At 40.2% G+C, this 21,287-nt stretch overlaps 1 protein-coding gene across 13 annotated transcripts in view; it reads left to right on the top strand.

The window, feature by feature from the left end:
- The first annotated feature begins 2,345 nt into the window (after window positions 1-2,345).
- Window positions 2,346-21,287, top strand: part of atat1 (alpha tubulin acetyltransferase 1) — a 35,525-nt gene continuing 16,583 nt past the window's right edge. For 3 of the 13 annotated variants that reach the window (XM_039820592.1, XM_039820591.1, XM_039820595.1), the window contains exons 1-8: window positions 2,348-2,774; window positions 3,139-3,199; window positions 3,560-3,651; window positions 4,600-4,657; window positions 4,798-4,911; window positions 5,734-5,835; window positions 19,877-19,922; window positions 20,327-20,372. In XM_039820592.1, coding sequence (XP_039676526.1) covers window positions 2,683-2,774; window positions 3,139-3,199; window positions 3,560-3,651; window positions 4,600-4,657; window positions 4,798-4,911; window positions 5,734-5,835; window positions 19,877-19,922; window positions 20,327-20,372 — 611 coding nt within the window. In that variant the 5' untranslated portion in view covers window positions 2,348-2,682. The other 10 variants (XM_039820586.1, XM_039820585.1, XM_039820587.1 and 7 more) reach the window with 8 other exon arrangements.

Here is a 21,287-nt window from a genome sequence, read left to right as displayed (position 1 = left end):
TCCCAACCGTCCCCGGCAGATGCCCGCCCACCAAGAGCCTGGGTCTGTCTCAGGTTTCTGCCTGTTAATAATAGTGTGTGGTCTAGACCTACTCTATCTGTAAAGTGTCCTGAGATAACTCTTCTTATGATTTGATACTATAAATAAAATGTAATCGAGAATCTCCGATAGGTGTTGTTTAGTGGGGTTGAGATTTGGTGACTGTGGAGGCCATAGCATAATGATTCACATCAACCATTATGAAGAAATCTGTATTCATTGTGTTTCTCCACTTTTCTTCACTCATGTTTTTTACTATATCGCCCATGTGTATGGCGAGCTTCTTCCTGTTCCCTTTTCTTCTACTGGTAAACATATTTGTACATTATGATATGTTGTTTTATTGTTATGAACCATGACCAGTGATAAATAAATGGTGTATAACTCTTTCTCTGTCAGGCTTCAGAATGTGTATGCTTGCAGCACCCCCAAGTGGTAACACTGGCTTACACACCCTTTGTGGTCTAGGATAGAATGGATAAAAAGAAATGGATATTAGTTATGCATCATGTTTAAATGTTAAACAAACATCTGGAATGCACAGTGACTCCTTGAGCTTACTGTAAGGCTACCATAGTGGCTAACGTACCTATAGTAAGCTCATTTTCAATGTGTAAAAATAAAATAAAAATCACAAATAGGCCAATCTATCTTTGCTATCAAAATCTTGCATTCATATTAATGTATATTTTCAGACTTATTTTAATTTTGGAAATAAAAACCTTTCCAAAAATATATATTTTTTACATAATTTGGTGGCCCCCCTGCACTAACTCTAAGGACCCCCTTGGGGTCCCGGACCCCCAGTTGAAAGCCATTACTTTTAGCTAACTATTTCAACCGTTAGCTAACTATTTCAACTTTTCAGCTTTTTTAACTGTTTCTCCATTACTTTAGCTAATTATTTATTTTTCTTTCTTTTTTCTTTTTTTGGGGGGCATTTTAGGCTTTTTCTTTCTAAGACAGATGAAGACATGAAAGGGGAGAGAGAGGGGGAATGACATGCAGCAAAGGGCAGCAGGTCAGAATTAAATCCGCGGCCGCTGCGAGGAAGTTTACGAGGAGTATATGGGCGCACGTTCTACCAACTGAGCTATCCGGGCACCCAGCTATTTATTTCTACCATGTATTCATTAGCGTACTGTTGCTTAAAATGTTTAGTTTTTGTTTAATAATTATATTTCTGTATTAACTCAGCTCTATAGTATGCTTTGAGGCTTTGTCCACCTCATTTACATATAGAACCACAAACTCTATCCTCAGAAATGACCATAGAGTTTCATCCACAGAACTCTACTGTATGTATGGAAGTTTCTGCTTTCGACTTGTATTTGAATGATTAGATAAGCTATTGTTGCCATGCTATTTACTAAATCTTCTATCACTCACATTACTTTGCAGACAACTGCCAGTCAAAGGTCTGTCCCAAAAAATATGAAGTGCACTTTGATGACAGTAGCTGGTACTTCCTAGCTAATATTATTATTTAGAAATGTGGTGTATGCTACTTTTTGACAGTAACACACAAAAAAAACATTACCGGCATATTCATTTTATATTCAATGTATTTGTATGTATTTACAGCCCATTAAATGTATCTAAAATTCCAAATCTATTCTTGTCCATGAACACCGAGCTGGCCAAAAAGGCTCAGCAGAGGGTTCAGGATAAATTTAATTTAAATATATATATATATATATATATATATATAAACATCTGATACGAAATGAATATAATGTTTATTTTGTTAATGCCAAAAAGCAGCATGTACCACTTATCCTAACATGCTAATAGCTAGGCAGGACTTCTTCACCTTTAAATGAGCCTGATAGAAGATTTAGTTCGTAGTGACAACACGAGCAAATTGTCATTTTATAATCCAAATGAAAGTTGAAATAAGCCATAAATACCATATCATTTGTTCATAGCATTCAAGACAAGATATCTCATGACATGGCTAACGTCTAATTTGTCCACTAATAATACCATGATTCCAAATGTATTATAATAATAATATTAGTGCAGCTACGAAGCTCCCCTAGCAAAGTTTCAAACAAAAGCTTTCTCCTAGCTTCATCAGTTTTACCGTAAATATGGAACACAATGTTCCCTAAGAATTGTGGCAAAATGATATTAAGGACTAAAAGTTGGCTAACTATGTAATTTTTGTCCAGCACAAGTTCACATTTTTGTGTTACTCTGAGACTTTGTCAGATATGTTACCATAAAGTGAATGGAAGTTACTTAACGTAACGTTAGTAGATTTAGGCTAGCAGATAGACGGCACTGACTTTTACACACATTACGGTTTATGTTGCCAGGGAGTGATTCACAACCATAGAGACACAATGGAGCTGCAGTTACAATGTAAATAGCAGGTGCCTGTTCTTTCAACTCACACAGAACATTTTTACTGTCACTCTAACTCGGGCAGTGCTATGCTAAAATGCTGTTGTCTACGGACTGCTAGCAGCTAGCTTACTGTTGTTTTGCGCTAACGAATCAGCTTTGTGATATACCAACAACCCCGTTAGCTACCGTTAACGTTACCTGCTTGAGCTCTGCTACTGGCATTGGCTGTATTTTCCTCTGCTAGCTAACCTAGATATTATAACTGTCTAGATAATCTGTCTGAGAGGTATTATGGAGTTTTCTTTCGATATTAACCAGTTATTCCCCGAGAGAGTCTCCATCTTGGACCAGACCATTGTTTCGGGTCCTAAATCAGCACTAAGGTAAGTCAGAAGATCTAAATGGCCGTTGTTACATTGTAACGTTACCCAGAGTAACAGACAGTACCATATCTGTATCTAAAAATCTGTCAATTTAAGTGGACATGCTTAAGTTAAATGCTGTCAATATGCTGTTTGATGAAACCGGCCTCTGGTAACAGGACAATATTGAGAAAAGGACTTTAAGTTCACACTTTAGCATCCATTGAGCAGAAGGCAGGGAAACACCCAGTCATCAGTCCTAAACACAAACCGAGGTTAACACATTCATGTCCTGGGCCATCTAGAATCCTGCGTGTACAGTATGTACTGGGTGGAGGAGCTGGAGTATCCAGAGAAAACATTTGCATTGTGTTTGTCTTTGTAGGCCAGATCTTCAAGCCCACATAGCCACAGTTATTGATGAACTTGGGAGAGCCTCAGCAAAGGTTAGTGTCTGTACGTGCGAGTATATTTACCATTTCATGTTTTTTAGTTGTGTGTGTGTGTGTGTGTGTGTGTGTGTGTGTGCGCGCGCGCGCGCGCGCGCACTGCAAGAGATGTGATCTTGTCTATAATGTCGATTGATGAAATTGTCAAACTACTATCCCAATTTCAAGAATGAATTGGGATACTTAACTTTGAGTTTGACATTCTGCAAAGTAAAGTATTGTAAAAGGTATTGTTGTGGTACCAAAACTCAAATGTCATATCAGCACTAATATTGAAAAAAATATCAAATTCTACCCAGCCCTTTGTGGTAGTACTGTTTGGACGTGTTTAACAGTGTTCTTGCTTGCTCTCCACAGGCCCAACAGCTGCCAGCAGCTATAACAAGTGCCTCTAAGCTGCAGACCCAGAGGCATCAGCTCTACCTGCTGAAGGATGGAGAGAGCAATGGGTACCCCTCACATCTTTCCCTCAGCTTTCACTCATTATACACACACTTCAGCTGGGCCTGTTCAGCACACAAGCACTGAGGCCACATCTACACTGCTACATTTTGGTTTAAAAAAATAAATATCTTCTGCTATGGCATTTCTGAACCTCTAAAACGGAGACATTTGGAAACACTGTTGTCTGTGTTTTGGTCTGAAAACTCTGGGGTTGCTTTGTAGTCTGGACAGACACAAACGAGGACCTTTGGACATGACAACGCAAGTATTTTCTGTATTTTCAACTTCTACATCCATGATTTTCAACCGCAGACTAATGTCAGACGATCTACTTCCTGTTTACACCGGCACACGCATGTCCAGTGTGTGTGATTAGTCATGTAATATGTGATGTCAGTAGGGCTTGGGTATCATTCAAATAATTTCGATACCAAAACCGTGACTTTGATACCGGTTTTCTAAATGATACTTTTTCGATACCAATTTTATATTTTTACAAAAATAAATTACAACATTACAGCACAAATCTTTTTATTTCTTTTTCAGCTTGTGAGCCTAGTCTCTGTGTAACGTAGAGTTTTTTTCTGCGTGTCTCTGCCACGTGTAACATTAGACAGCCAATCACAGATATTGGCTGGGTAGAAGCATGCTGTATCCTTATTGGCTCACTGACGCTGATGAGATTTACACCTTAGGTATTGAAATTGGGTATTTAAAGATGAGGCATTTTTTCAATACTCAATACTGTCTAAAAAAATACTTAAAAATGAAAACGTAGTAGTGTAGATGTATCCTGAGTAACACTGTGGTCACAATGCATGTACTGACACACTGCTCATGGCTGCAGCTCACCCTTAAATAGAAAACTAGGTTGACACTTGTGATGTGAACAGTTATTCAGAGCACATTGGACCACTCTACAACTTTGTCTATCTCTTTTTCCCTATACACAGAGGACGTGGCGTGGTGGTGGGATTTCTCAAGGTTGGCTACAAGAAGTTATTTCTGCTCGTGAGTCACAGATTTTCTTTAATTCTCTTTATTTATGACTATTTCAGCCCAGCTATAATTCCACATGATTCACTGATTTTGTGTCTGTTTGAACTTGCTATGTCAGCTGTACAGGTATGCTGGTTGTGTTTCCTCCACAGGACCGACAGGGTGAGCACGTAGAGGCAGAGCCGCTGTGTGTTTTGGATTTCTACATAGCAGAGAACATGCAGCGACATGGCTACGGGCTGGAGCTCTTTGATTTCATGTTGCAGGTGAAACATTCCTCAAATTACTAGAAACCAGACTCTGTGTAGCCGAAGATGTTCAAACAGTCTTGAGGTTCTTGACGTTACAACATGAGTAATCTGTGGGTGTGATTGCTTGTCAAGATAAATCTTGTGGTGAAATACAGATATGAAGAATGTTATAGTGACTGCACAGACATTTTGCCTGGTACAGTTGCAAGGGTAGGCTGGTTTCAGAAGTATTCTTATTATATATAAAAAATATTATTTTAATAATACCCTCAACTTCATATTCAAAATGTGTATCAACTGCAATTTTAACAGACAGGGTTACATGTGTGGGCATGCGAGTAATTAACCTGTGTATCAGAGATCTGTGCCTGCAGGGCATACAGAACAGACCATAAACTTTGGCACACTCTCCGTATGCTTCAAATTAAATGTGACGTCTAATGACATCCAACCCCTCCCCCTCTGATTTTGATTCTGATTTTGACTGTAGAATATTCCAAACAATAATACCCACTTTACTCAGTGATTTGCCAGCTGTGCGGAAGTGTGAAAGTACCATGTTTTGTTCAATTCAACCTTAAATTCTCATGTCCATCTAAGCCTTGAAAGTTGTCCAACTGTTACCTACAGTACATTGGCAATGTAAAAAATGAACTGGACTTTAGGAACCCTGGATTCCCGAAATAACTTTTTGCACTTCACAACTTTATTGAGCTAAACGGAAATAAATTGAATAAAGTAATGCCAATAATCTCCCCCCTGCAGTACACATGATGATCAGTTCATTGCTGTGTGCTGTTAATCACCGGCTGCACGTTTTCTCTTTCTCTACTGCAGCACAAGAATTTAGAGCCGGTTCTGATGGCGTACGACAGGCCCTCGCCTAAATTCCTGTCTTTCTTGGCAAAGCATTACTGCCTGACACCAAGTGTTCCTCAGGTACAGTCTGTACTTTACTATCACACGATGGATGGATGGATGAATGGATGGATGGATTTCAAGTCTTGATGTTTTTTGGAGGAAATGTCAACCTATTTTTTTAAGCTATGCTGTGAGTAAGATTCAGAGTTCCTTGACCAAGATATTTGGGACTTCCACAACCGGTTCAAAGCAGTAATAGTGGTTATTTTGGCCATGTTTGATGACATAAAGAAATGTTGTTGGTGCCTTCAGCTCTGCACTGGCGCGAGTTGTGAGTGACATGATTAAACTCAAATGATCCCAATTCAAAAATAAATACAGCCATGGTCTCCCTCAGTCCATGGGTGATGTTTTGACCCGTGTGGTCTTCAGGATGTAATGAATTGTAAGCTAGCTCCATGGTGCAGCTGACCATATGTCCATTGTGGTGGCAACGTATTCAGCTGTAGATACATATTTTGCAACTTCCTCAGGGCATTTGTTCTACAGGGCAGGCTGTGTAACTCTGGTGAAATGATGATGCATGGCATGGTGTAACGCTTGTCCAAAGTGTTTACCAGTTTCTTGAATCCCTGGTGGCTAACAATGCTAATTGGGCACATGTGTTTTCTAGGAAGCATGTGATGCCATCTGTTATTTCTGTATCTCTTTGAGAGCTAGATGGGTAGGCGGTTGGGTTATAAAGAGTGTCCTTCGATGACTGTGTCGCGGTGGAAGGAGTCGAGGGAGCTTTACTTTTCTCAGTTCTTTGCTCCTCTATTGTTTGGTTATACACTACTTTTTAATTGAATTTTAGATGATTAAACAAATTGGTCATATTCAGGGTGTGATTTGTGAAAAAAGCAGAGTGGGGGATGTTTTTTGATCATGCACAACAAAACAAAACATGCAAGAGTTATTGAATTAAACCCCACTTTCAATACCATGGATATACTCGGTCAGCCATGCCAAAACACTTATTTATGAACTTCAATATCCAATGGAAAATAATCTCAAAATCAAATGGCACAACGTGGTGTCAACATAAAACACAACGCTTTCAAGCCGAAGAGCGGAGTTCACATTGCGGCGAAAGCAAAATACTTTCAACCAGGAAACGCTGGTTTGTTCTTCGGGAGTGTTTTAATCCAAATCCGATCTTCTTCCTAAACTTAATGAGTGGTTTTGGTGCCTAAACTTAACTGTCATCGCCACAGTTAAGTGCACAGAGGTAGAGGATTCTGTAAAGATCCCCGAGGACGACCATCCTTCAGCGGCTTCACCTGCATTTCCCCGCTGCGGCTTTGGTCTGCTCTCCGCTTGGATGGCGGCAGGTGGTTGCAGCGGTTTGGCAGTGGCCCTGTGCCTGCTGTTTCTCACGTTTATACAAATGTGGGGAGGCTGGTCTGCTGCTTGTGGACGCTCATCTTGGCATGCCATCTCGCAGGAAGATCCTGCTTTTCCACTGGATTCGTGGAGTCAGTACATTTTATATTCCAACTTTCTGGATGACGGACGAGCATCTGCCTGGTCTCCATCTGGCCAACGTGAGCGGCGCAGACTGAAGGCGACCTCTATGCCAGCAAAACGGTGTTATTCCATCGTCTTCTGTAGTGTCCTTCTGTTGTGTGGGGACATCCATCTGAACCCTGGGCCTGTGACCTACGAGTCACAACTCGCGGAAAATTGGAAATCAGCTGTTCCCCGTGGACATGTGGCAAGATCGATGACCTACTTATGTGACTCCCTGCAGGATTACGAGGTAAAAATCCTGTGATAAAATCATGTGAACATACTGTTGCCCAAACACAAAAAAAAGCGTGCCCATGTAAGACATCACAGATTGCCACCGTGTTTTTTAAACAGCATCAAACAAAATTGTTTCAGACTGTTAACCATGCGAGCGTATTATGGAACCCGAAAACAAAACCGAAAGGTGTTTTTGGTGGACATTTGAATATACGTAGCGTTGTATCAAAAACTGAACAATTGGAACATTTGCTAACGGACTCAAACCTTGACTATCTGTGTCTTACTGAAACCTGGCTAACTCCCACAGCTCCTTTATCTTTATTTAATATCCCGGGTTATAAGGTGTACAGACGAGACAGAAGTCAAGGGAAAGGTGGTGGGGTTTTAATTTATGTTAAGGAGAGCATTCTAAGCAAACAAATAGATATGAATGAAAACATCCTGGAGTGTGTAGGGGTTACTATTACATTGTCCCCAGAAATGTCTTTTGTTGTCTTTGCAGTTTATCGCCCACCTACTGCCACAAATGATTTTTTTAGCAGTTTATCTGCAACCCTTAAACAATATGAAGGAAAAGAAGTTATACTTATGGGTGACTTCAACTTAAACTGGCTTGATAAATCACGCAGAAAAAAGCTTAAGGATGTTGCAAAAACATTTAATATGGTACAAGAGATAAATAAACCCACACGAATAACTAAATCTTCCCAAACATTATTGGATTTAATTTTTACAAATACACCAGAAAGGATAATTAAAACATACAACCTGGTTACTGGCCTGTCAGATCATAATCTCACATTAGCTGCTAGGAAACTGACTAAATCACGGTACAGGGACCAAAATACAGTGAAAGGTAACTCCACTATATGTAGCAGAAAAGTTGTAGCAGAACAACTTATTGCTCACCTTGACTCCAAGGCCTTTTTACACCCTATGCAATTTGGTTTCAGGAAAAAACACTCAACTGAAACAGCGTGCTGCTACTTCCTTGAACAAATTAAAACAAATTTAGATCAAGGTGGAGTGGTGGGAGCAGTTTTTCTTGATTTAAGCAAAGCGTTTGATACAGTTGATCATGAGATACTAATAAGCAAATTGGCAAACTACAATCTTTCAATAAGCACACAAAACTGGTTCAAATCTTACCTGAGTGGACGACATCAGTGCGTGCGGATGAACAATACATTATCCCCACTGAAAAGATGTACCATGGGGGTCCCGCAAGGGTCAATCTTAGGACCACTTCTTTTTAGTATATATATAAATGACCTTCCACTAGTATGTAATGATATTGATTTAATAATGTATGCAGATGATATTCAATTCAATTCAATTTTATTTATAGTATCAAATCATAACATAAGTTATCTCGAGACACTTTACAGATAGAGTAGGTCTAGACCACACTCTATAATTTACAAAGCCCCAACAATTCCAACAATTCCAGTAATTCCCTCAAGAGCAAGCAGTGCGACAGTGGCGAGGAAAAACTCCCTCTTGGGAAGAAACCTCGGACAGACCCAGGCTCTTGGTAGGCGGTGTCTGACGAGCCGGTTGGGGGTGTGATGAACAGTGGCGATAGTAGTCACATTAATAATGGAACAGTGACTGGATGTAGCGGGAAGCTGCAGGGTTCAGCAGGACGCAGCATGACATTGCAGGGCGTCGCTGAGCTCAGCAGGGAGTGCAGCAGGACCACGGCGACAGCTGCAACCAGGGTCTTGGTGCCAACGTTCTCCAAGGAAATACGCTGGGGGAAAAAAAAGCATAAGGACTCCGGGGAGTAAACTCCCCAGAAGCTAGGATTAGTAACAAGCATTTCTGGGGACGGGCTGCACACAAATAGTAATAGTAATAGTAACAGTAATAGAAACAGTAATAGAAAGGGAGAGGAGAGAGCAGCTCAGTGTGTCAAAGGAAGGAAGTCCCCCGGCAGTCTAGGACTATAACAGCGTAACTATAACAGGTAACTAAGAGAGACAGGTCATAAGGAGAGGTAGCTTTTCGGGCTTAGAACTCTCCCCTGCCGGGATCTGGCTTGGCTGGCCTGCCTCCCTCTACTTTGTTATGTATTATTAATCTAACAATTATGAAGAGAAGCAGTTGGGCCAGTTAGGTGAACACTGCAACTCCTCACTCCCTAACTATAAGCTTTATCAAATAGGAGAGTTTTAAGTTCATTCTTGAATGAGGTGACAGTTTCTGCCCCCCGAACCCAGATCGGGAGCTGGTTCCATAGGAGAGGAGCCTGATAACTGAAGGCTCTAGCTCCCATTCTACTTTTAGAGACTCTAGGTACCACCAGTAACTCTGCATTCTGGGAGCGCAGTGTTCTAGTGGGACAATAGGGTATTAGGAGCTCTTCTAGATATGATGGTGCTAGACCATTTAGAGCTTTGTAGGTCAAGAGAAGGACTTTAAACTCAATCCTGGATTCAACAGGAAGCCAATGCAGAGAAGCTAATACAGGAGAAATATGATCTCTTTTCTTAGTTCTTGTGAGAACACGCGCTGCAGCATTCTGGATCAGCTGGAGAGTCTTAAGAGACTTATTTGAGCAACCTGACAGTAGGGAATTACAATAGTCCAGCCTGGAAGTAACAAATGCATGGACTAGTTTTTCAGCGTCGTTTTGAGACAGGATATTCCTAATTTTGGCAATGTTACGAAGATGAAAAAAGGCTGTTCTTGAGGTTTGTTTTAGATTGGCATTAAAGGATATATCCTGATCAAAGATAACTCCTAAATTTCTAACAGTGGTGCTGGAGGCCAGGGCAACACCATCCAGAGTAGCTATATCTCTAGATAATGAAGTTCGGAGGTGTTTAGGGCCCAGCACAATAACTTCAGTTTTGTTAGGGTTTAACATCAGAAAATTATAGGTCATCCAGGATTTTATATCCTTAATGCACTCTTGAAATTTTGCTAGCTGACTGGTTTCGTCTGGTTTGATTGACAAGTATAATTGGGTGTCATCCGCATAACAGTGAAAGTTAATTGAGTGTTTTCTAATAATATTGCCTAGAGGAAGCATATATAAGGAGAATAGAATTGGTCCAAGCACTGAGCCTTGAGGAACCCCATGGCTAACTTTAGCGTACTTGGAGGATTAATCATTAACATTCACAAATTGAGATCGATCAGAGAAATAGGACCTAAACCAACTCAGAGCAATTCCTTTAATGCCAACCAAGTGTTCCAATCTCTGTAACAGGATTGAATGGTCAATTGTGTCAAATGCAGCACTAAGATCTAGTAAAACAAGAATGGAGACAAGACCTTTGTCTGCAGCAGTTAAAAGGTCGTTAGTAATTTTCACCAGTGCCGTCTCTGTGCTATGATTCTTTCTAAATCCTGATTGAAAGTCATCAAATAAACTGTTGCTATGTAGAAAATCGCGATAACTGATTAGCAACCACCTTCTCAAGGATCTTGGATAGAAAAGGAAGGTTAGATATAGGTCTATAGTTTGCTAAGACCTCAGGATCCAGGGTGGGTTTTTTCAGAAGAGGTTTTATCACAGCTACTTTAAATGACTGTGGTACATAACCTGTTAATAGAGACATATTGATCATATCTAGTAATGAGGTGTTAACCACAGGTAATGCTTCTTTGGGTAGTCTCGTTGGGATGGGGTCCAAGAGACAGGTAGATGGCTTAGCTGAGGATATCTTTAACATTAATTGTTGAAGATCTATAGGATAAAAGCAGTCTAAGTATATGTCGAGACTAGTCTTTATTTCTAACGACTCTGCGTTTAAAGGTGAACCGTTAGAAGTTGAGTGTAAAATGTGATGAATTTTATCTCTAATTGTTGTAATTTTATCATTGAAGAAGCTCATGAAGTCATCACTACTCAGAGCTAGAGGAATAGATGGCTCAGTAGAGCTGTGGCTATCTGTCAGCCTGGCGACAGTGCTGAAAAAAACCTGAAAGTTGTTCTTGTTTTCTTCTATTAGTGATGAGTAATAGTCTGATCTGGCCTTTCTTAGGGCCTTCCTATAGGTTTTGAGACTTTCTTGCCAATCCAAACGAGATTCTTCCACCTTGGTGGAACGCACACTTATTCGAGGTTTCGCGAGATTTGTTTTAATTCTGCGGAGTTTGGGAGTTATACCAAGGTGCTAGTTTCCTTTGCTTCATCATCTTCTTTTTCGGAGGCGGCGAGGTCTAAGGTCGATCCGTAGGCATGTCGTAATACCGTCTACAAATGCATCAATTTGAGAGGGACTGAGGTTAACATACAGGTCCTCTGTTATGTTAAGGCATGACATAGAGTCGAATGCTGTTGGAATATCTTCTTTAAATTTAGCTATAGCACTGTCAGATAAGCATCTGGTGTAGGAGCTTTTATCTAATTTAATATAATCAGGTAGTAAGAATTCGAAAGTGATTAAAGAATGATCTGATAATACCGAATTCTGCGAAAATATTATTAAATCCTCAATTTCAATACCATATGCCAGCACAAAGTCCGAGGGTGTGGTTAAAACAGTGCGTCGCCTTGTGCACCCTCTGACTGAAACCGATTGAATCCAGTAATGAGTTGAAAGCAGTACTAAGGCTGTCATTGTCAACGTCCACATGGATATTAAAATCACCTACAAGAAGTACTTGGTCTGATTTAAGGACTAAACATGATAAAAACTCTGAGAATTCAGATAAAAATTCAGAATACGGACCTGGAGCCCTGTAAATAACAACGAATATAATTGGCTGTAATGTTTTCCATTTTGGATGTTGAAGATTAAGAACAAGACTTTCAAATGAGTTATAATGTAATTTAGGTTTAGGAGTAATTAGCAGGCTTGCATCAAAGATGGCTGCAACTCCCCCTCCTCGGCCTGAGCCTCTAGGAATTTGAGTATTAATATGGCTGGGAGGAGTGGCTTCATTTAGACTAACATAGTCTTCATGGCCCAGCCAGGTTTCAGTAAGACAAAATAAATCAATTTTATTGTCTGATATCAACTCGTTTACCAGTACTGCTTTAGAAGACAGAGATCTAATATTTAATAGTCCACATCTAATTTTCCTATTTTGTTCTATTGCAGTAGTTTTAATTCCAATTAGGTTGTTAAGTATAGCGCATCTTTTGTTTACCTTTGATTTAACCGATCTGAGCCGGGGGACAGACACCGTGCTTATTAGACCATGAGTGGGCGACTGCTCCAACGGAAGCACAGAGGGGTACGTAGCACTGCACCTCTGATTACTAATATCAAACTTGGGTTGTCATGGTTTATGTTATGTCTATGATACTGTGCTGTACACTCATGGGAGGAATGCCACAGAGGTTGCTTTAAAATTAACGAATGTTATGCATAAGGTTGTTGATTGGTTACATAACTCATGTCTTACTTTGAATATTGAAAAGACGGTAACCATGTTTTTTAAAAATAGATGCAAACTTAAGGAATGTCCTGAGGTCTTAGTAAATGGGCATATAATTAAAAATGTGGACGAATTCAAATATTTTGGTGTCACCCTGGACCCAACTCTTACCTTCAAAAAACATGTTAAAAAACTAAGTAATACACTGAAATTTAATCTTATAAATTTCAGACATATAAGAAACTCTCTTACCATTGATGCATCAAATACCTATTTAAGTGCAATGATTGTTCCACATTTTTTGTATTGTATGACAAGTTGGTCTCAAGCAGGTAAGACAGTCTTAAGACCACTTGAATCATTATATAAAACAGCCCTTAAGATCCATGATAAAAAAAACACGTCAATATCACCATTGCAAAATAATCACTAAGTATAATATTTTAAATTTTGAAAGTTTGATAATGCATTCGAATGTTTGCTTACTTTTTAAAGTCATTCATAATGCTGTCGCTCCTCCTCTAAAAATATGTATTACGCTCAACTCAGAAAAAAAAAAAGAGCTACTCGGTCAGCCACTAGAGGAGAGTGCAATATTCCCAATCGTAAAACTTCATTTGGGAAATCATCCTTTTCTTTTGTGGCCATAAGTCAGTGGAATACTCTCCCCAAACATCTTATTACGTGTTCCCAACTTTTTTTCCGAGTTTGACAAAAGCATGGTTACTAACAACAACAAAAAAACATTGCACATATTTATGATGTGTGTGTGTGCTTCAGCCTCAGCGGGCCAATGGAAGGTTGTGTGTGTGTGTGTGTGTGTGTTTGTGTGTGTGTGTGTGTGTGTGTGTGTGTGTGTGTGTGTGTGTGTGTGTGTGTGTGTGTGTGGAGATATAACGATTTTGCGTGCATAGCTTTGTTGGTGTGGGGTGGGTGGGGGGGGGTTGGTTTTAGGAAGGGGGAAAAACTGTTGTGAAATTGTATATTTTAATGTTTTGTATTTTACTTGCATGGTATCATTATTGTGTTAATGACCTGTTAAGGGACTACGGGCGGAAAATAGCACTTGTGCTACAACCTGGCGCAATGCATCTCTCCTTGTTTTTTTACAAGGTTAATGTTAATTTGTGCATTGTCCCTGTTTTAAATAAAATGAATTGAATTGAACATGATGCTCACTTTTTCTGGCTAAACTCCAGTACCACAGCCCCTGAAAGGACCGTCATCTGGCGGTGCCTGTAGCTGGCTCACAGTCACCTGTTGGCGGCTGAACAACTGCCGCTGGTAGCCGGCATCCCAGAGTTCTGTATCTAAATACAACCAGCAACTGCTGCTCAGATTTTATCGATCTATGGCACTACAGACTGTTTACATCACAGTGCTTTACTTAGATTAAAACACTTCTATTTTAGGTATAGAATGGTTTATTGGTGAAGTAGCATAGATAATCTTCAGGGGGGGATAAATTTTGTCTCCACTGGGGATAAAAATAATTCAGCAGAGGCAGGGACATGTAGACCACGCATCCCCCCACCGACAAATGGCACCCTGGTGTCAGTACCCGATCCGTTCCACCGGCACGATCCGTTCTGCGCATGTGCAAGATGACACGTATGCCATGACGTAGGCGCAGATGATAATGCTGCGTTCATTCCACCTTGGAATAACAGGCACCGCCCCACTGGTTACGTTGTTTCTGACTAGCAGCATTCACATGGTCGGTGGCTGTCTGTCAGTACCCGATCCGTTCCAGCCTCCACCGGGATAGCTAACAGCTAATTCGGCTAACCGCTAGCCGACAGCTAGATTCAGTCTAAAATAACGCATGCGCAGAACGGATCGTGCAGGCAGAGCAGACAGCTAGATTCAGTCTAAAATAACGTTAAGTCAAACTTAATGGGAAAAGCAGGCTACAGCTAAATTAAGACTTTACAGTAATAACAATAAAGACAAGTATTGAGTGATTGTATTTTAAATGAGCACAAGTAAAGTAGAACTGACGTAACAGCTGTTATATATGTTAACGTTTATTTTCAAGTTTTATTTTGAGGGTCTTTTAAAGTTTACATGCTGTCTCAGCTAGCGGTTAGCCAAATTAGCTGTTAGCTAAACTAACGTTAGCTTAACTGTGGAGGCTAACGGCAGACCGCTGCAATCAGCTAGCGGTTAGCCAAATTAACCGTTAGCTAAACTAACGTTAGCTTCCCGGTGGAGGCTAACGGCAGACCGCTATAATCACCTAGCGGTCCGCCGAATTAACCGTTAGCTACCGCTATAATCACCTAGCGGTCCGCCGAATTAGCTATTAGCTAACTAACGCTAGCTGGAGGCTAGCGTGTGAACATCTTGTGCATGCGCAGAACCTATCATGCCGGTGGAAGCGGTGCCGTTATTCCAAGGTGGTGGTGGAATGAACGCAGCATTATCATCTGCGCCTACGTCATGGCATACGTGTCATCTTGCACATGCGCAGAACGGATCGTGCCGGTGGAACGGATCGGGTACTGACACCTGGTCATATTGCTTTGTGGAAACAAATCCTGCACAGTAGTTGTTGTTGTTTCCAAACAGCTGAATTGCTTTTACCTTTCTTGTTGACCAAAGGCTTTCTTTCCACCATCTTGGCTCGAGGTGAGCTAAACATTCCACAGCATGGCTGAAAGTGAGTTTGAGCTTTTAGGGAAGGGCAGAAGTGCACTGCTGTAAAGGAAAGGGGTGCGCTGGATTTATAACACAAGACAAAACGAGAGGATCATTGCGAAATGGAATGTGGCACACTTAAGCAATATTACAGCATGCCGGCCCATTACAGCCAATAATGATGTTAAAGCACATCTTGTGTAAAATTGCAATTATACAGTACATACGATTTTTCATCATTTTGTAATTAAGGCATTAAGATCAATTTCCAAAAGATAATTTTTTTTATTCCTCTTTTTAGTCAACTTTAGCATGGGTTCATAAACGTATGAGCACCACTGTATAAACACAAAGCTGCTTTGCTCAATCATGTTGTAACTAAGGTATCTACTGAAATCGGATTTAAGCCATCCGACGAGCAGCAGCAAACTATACTCTGTAGAGTGTGTGGGGCAACAGTTCTGGCTAAGAGAGGTAACGCGACTAATCTGTTCTACCACCTCAAAACGAAACATGGCACTGAATACCAGCATTGCCAGCCAATGCAGCCAACCCCAAAATCCAGTCCAAAGAACGCAGGACAGAAAAAACAGGAACTGATCCAGACCTCCATCCAACAGTCTTTAGCCTCTTTCCGACCAAGTAGTTCCAGGAACGTAGTTATAGGAACTAGGGCTGAAACGATTCCTCGAATAATTCGATTACAAAAAATCCTCGAAGCAAAATTCTTTGCCTCGAAGCTTCGTTAAATCAATGTAATTAAGGTTGTACGGCTCACTGTGTTTCCGCACGGAGGATTATTACTAGCGCACAAGAGGTTTGCGCTTCTGCGGACACAAGCATAGACAGTATATAAACACAAGACTGACGGCCCAGATTACAAATGAAGGAAGACGAAAATAGCGAGGGTCTAAGAGGAGAGACAGGCGAGGGAAAACAACAGAAAGTTTGGGATCATTTTAAGCTGCAAACATGCTGCTACATCACCTCTTTAACAAACATCCAGTGTACTCATCCATTCCACGGAGCTAACCCGAGACAAGGTAGATAACGTCTGCTGCTCTCCTCCTCCACGTTTACACAACTAGCCTACAACATGCTATTCTGCTAATAGCGATGTTTTACACAACTATCCTACAGAATGCTACTCTGCTAATAGTGATGTTTTACACAACTAGCCTACAGCATGGTACTCTGCTAATAGTGATGTTTTACACAACTAGCCTACAGCATGGTACTCTGCTAATAGCGATGTTTTACCAACAAGCCAAAACGAAAGCTTTCGGTTTGTAGTCTAACTGTTTATTAGTTTGCTTCTAATCTTTGGAAACTTAGCTGCTGCCGAGACAAACCGGCTCCTCCCCCCAGCATGGCTACTTAATATGCACGTGAATGACGTCATCATGCATTCTTTATTCTTTCTCCTCACCATAGATATATTTATGCTCCTCACTGTGTATTAGGCTTCTAAAAATGTGGCCCCCAGAACAGTGTAGTTGAATAGCCCTGCTGTAAGCTTCGTACAGTCACATTTACCCTCTGGTCAGTGAACAGCTCTTTTGCATATCCAGTGCAAAGAGCCAGAGGCAAGAAGGGGAATGGGGTGAAAAATATTAACATTTGGGCCACCAAAAATTTACTATTGTAATGTATTTTTTTTTTTAAGGGTCTTGGAATTTGGCAATAAAAAATGTTGCTTTTTCTAAAAAAGGAAACCTGTCTTTTGTATATATACAAGCGACAGGTTTCCTTTTAGTAAACAGCAATAATAAATATTTACTATTGCTGTTTACTAAGTATTTCTTACAAAGTATTTCTTATCCGATTACTCGATTAATCAATGGAATAATCGGTAGAATATTCAATTACTAAAATAATCGATAGCTGCAGCCCTAATAGGAACAGTCCACGTCTAAACAGTTCTACTAGCTACTCTTCCCCCAAAACCAGTTTTCCCATTTGCATTCACACTGGCCAAGTGGAACTGGTAGGAGGGGTAAGACAAAGTTGTCTGAATGCCAGTGTAGACCTTTTGTGATGATAACACAAACATTTCACAAGAATGTCAACATGTGTGATTAGATGGCTGTGTGAACACAAAATACCTTTTGCTATTATAACACAGCCATCTAACCACCACAATATTTTGTTATGATACCACAGCCATCTAACCTGCTGCTGCTCTTTTTTAATTAAGCAGGTAGGCCTACCTTCATGAGTGCATGTACAAATAACTGTAGTAACCCACTTTTCTATTAAATATTTTATTTATATCAAAGTAAAACACAACACAGCAAACTTTAGAGTGCAAAAATAAACTTAAGACCTGTTTACAAAAGTAGAAGGCATGCTAAACAGTGAAGTTAATACAATATTAAAAAGATGCGGAAAAGGGAAAGACCCTGCCCTGAAGTAGGAGCTGAAAGAGTTACAGGAACTGCGGCCAGAGGAACTTAATAATCCCCAAATTGGTCCAGTCGGAACACGAGAAAAAAAGGGTTCTAGGAACATTATCTTGTAGGAACTGCAAAAATCCCTCTGGTCAGAAAGGGACTATTTTCAAAAGGTACTCCTTACATTAGGAAGAGATGGATTGAAATTACCAGGGCCATAATTGTTTACGTGTGTAAGGACGTGGTCCCTTTTCAAACGGAAGGGAGACGCGGCTTTAAGACCATGATCAGAGCTATTGATCCACAAGTATTTCCCTAATTCACAGTATCCGTTCCTTTATTAACAAGACACCAGTTTTCATTTCATTAAGAGAATAAAATGTTTAAAACCAAATGCATTACATTATGCTGCAGGTAAGAAACTTTGTTTGAAATATGTTTTTATTTAAAGTCTCTGTGCATTACACAAAATAATTTTCTTTGCCTAATACTGAAAGTATTTTCCGTACGGAGTCTGTTCCTTAACTAAACAGACACCAGTTTTTCCTGTTCTCTGCATCTGCATCTGGGGTGACATTTAAGAACCAAGGACTTAAACTAACTAAGTGTAGTGCCTTTATAGAATGGTTTGCACTAAAGGAAAGAAACCCAATACTTTAAGCGTTTTCAAGTCTCTGCAACTAGTGTACTTGAATTTTATTTATCTGCAACATTATGTTGTTTAATTACAGTTTTGCACAATAAATGTTCTCAAAACATACATACTACGTGTAAAATAAATACATTTAGAAGTTTGGGTTTCCTTAGGGTCTATGTAACCTGTTCTGATATGGTTCTATTATAATTTATATATCGTGGTATACAGTATATCGTTATCGCAAGAGGCTGTAATGTATATCGCAATGTGGATTTTAGGCCATATCGCCCATCCCTAATGTATGTAGGCTATTTTTTACACAGCTGAGTCTCGCATTGTCAGACCTTCCTCCACAGTGCTGTAGAGGAAGGTCTGGCTAGTCCACACAGCATTCCTGGATGGGAGAAAATGTGCTCTAGTTTATTGGCATTTCTTTAAACCAATCACAGTCGTCTCGGGCGGGGCTAAGCTCCGGACGTAGCCCCGGTGCCTATGCTAAATAGTCTCAGGAAGGAACTTGTTTTGGTGGAACATTCAAACGTTTTCTATTTTCTATTTCTATTTTCTATGTGTACGTTCAAAAGTAGTTTTAGTCGTGCAACAGAAAACTCAGATTGGACAGGTAGTCTAGCTAGCTGTCTGGATTTACCTTGCAGAGATCTGAGGAGCAGTTAACTATAGTCCTCACAAATCCACCGGAGGTTAGAACTCCAACATAAAGGAAGCGGAAGGTAAAGGGACATCCGGAAACAGACATCCAAAAAGAGTGACATCCGGCAGAACGAGGGCAATCCCAGACGTGGAACATCGTTGATATAGACTACACAGCTGATCCAAGCATTTGCAATAACTCTAGAGCTTTGTATAATAAGACTAACTCATTTCATCCGATGAATTGCTTTATATAAATGTTGAAGTTTATTTGTGTTCCACTGTGTTTCTTGATTTATTTTTATGATGAATACAAACTTTTCAAAAAACATTTTTTGATTTAACTCTGGAATGTTAACATGGAAATGGTATTTTATTTTTTGTGATGAGCCTGATGTGCTCAAACTGCTCTAGCTGTGCTGTCATGCCGGTTTGAGCACATTTCTAAATGTTTAGTTGACCAATCAGATTGCTTGGTCGGATCCACGTGTTTCATAAAAATCTTTATCTCAATTATGTTGTTTTAATAATTGTTGGATGCCACAAACTGACAGTGTTATAACCTTTGTATTAATCTAAAACAACTATCTGCATTGAAACATTACTGACAGTAACCTTTATCATGAGCTATCTTAATTTTCTTGTCTTTTTTTTTTTTCATTCTGTCCAGGCCAATAACTTTGTGGTGTATGAGGGCTTCTTCCGCAACAGATCAGGTAACTTTTCCAGTACTCTGATCCCACTGCTTTGTTATATGATGTTGTGAAAGGGGTTATGTAATTGTTGTTCTTCTCTGTGGTAATTTGAGCATTGAGGCGTGGGCAAATGGGTGGCTTCAAACATGACACCCTTACCTTGGCATTCTTGGTACAACCACATACTTTTGTGAAATCATGTTATCAAGTTCAGTTACATGACCTATTTTGCATGCTACATCTTTAAAGTTAATTTTTTGCTATTTGCATCACAAAGAAATTCTCTTTTTTGTTGCACATATCTATGTGGAAGAATAAAATCCCCCTCATTAGAGTCTGTAAGTCTAAAAATGGGGCACTTGACCCAAGAGTGCTGATCTGCTTTTCCCACTTCCAAAATCTTTTGTTTCACCAAACTCTCTCAGGCTCGCCCTCCTCTCCTCTGACGGATCAGGGGATGTACGGCTTTTTGTAAGGACTTCTCTTTTCTTTTCTCATATGTCCCCAGCTTGTTGTCCTTCCTTTTTCCCATAATAAGATCCATGTTATATGTATGCTGCTCTTGGTCTCTTCTTCATAACATTTCAACCAGTTTCAGTTCCTCACTTTCAGTTTACCATCACTAGTATTTATCTACCTTTACAGGCACAATATATGTCATGTATTGCATATCATGTAAAATATTTGAGATGCACTGATTGACCGGCCAGTGACCGGAATTGGCCGATTTTCACGTGCTCGGCCATGACTGGTGACCGGCAGGTCAGTCTGACATATGCCGATTCTATGCCGGTCAAATGCACTCGGGCGCCACATGATTAACATCGCGCAAGATCAGTGCACCGCCACTCAATCAGCTGTTTATGAAATGTTATAAAGTCGTAATTATACACAGCTCTGGAGAGTCGTCTGCTCTACTGATCTCAGCCACTACTGATTCTCCCCTCTGAGGCTGAATAAGTGGAACATGAAAACCGCTGGTCCCGTGAAATATGACAGCTACAGTTTATTGGAAAATAGCGTTGGGCACCCTGACTTTGATGAATTTACTGTTTATCAGACCCCAGATGAGACAAGAAGCTAACATTAGTGAACGCTGCGGTGATGGTCCCTCTGCCTCTCACGTCCGGCTGCAACAGACGCTGTATTCCCCCGACACGCTGTATTAACGTTACGGTTTAAAACGCTTTCCAGGTTAGTGGGGGTGCACACCGCTCAAAACCAACATTAAAAACGTAGTAATCTTCCCCCAGCGTTTAGTTTGTTGCTAAACTGTGTGTGTAAAATGAGTGGTGACGTTCATGTTTTCAGGTAACGTTACTGGTGACATTCAAACAGGCCTGCGTGTGTGTTTTGAGAAATATCTTTAACATAATATCTTGGATA

This window comes from Perca fluviatilis, chromosome 13 (genome assembly GCF_010015445.1).
Source record: "Perca fluviatilis chromosome 13, GENO_Pfluv_1.0, whole genome shotgun sequence".
NCBI classification, from domain to species: domain Eukaryota; kingdom Metazoa; phylum Chordata; class Actinopteri; order Perciformes; family Percidae; genus Perca; species Perca fluviatilis.
This window is presented reverse-complemented; position numbering and strand designations above follow the sequence as displayed.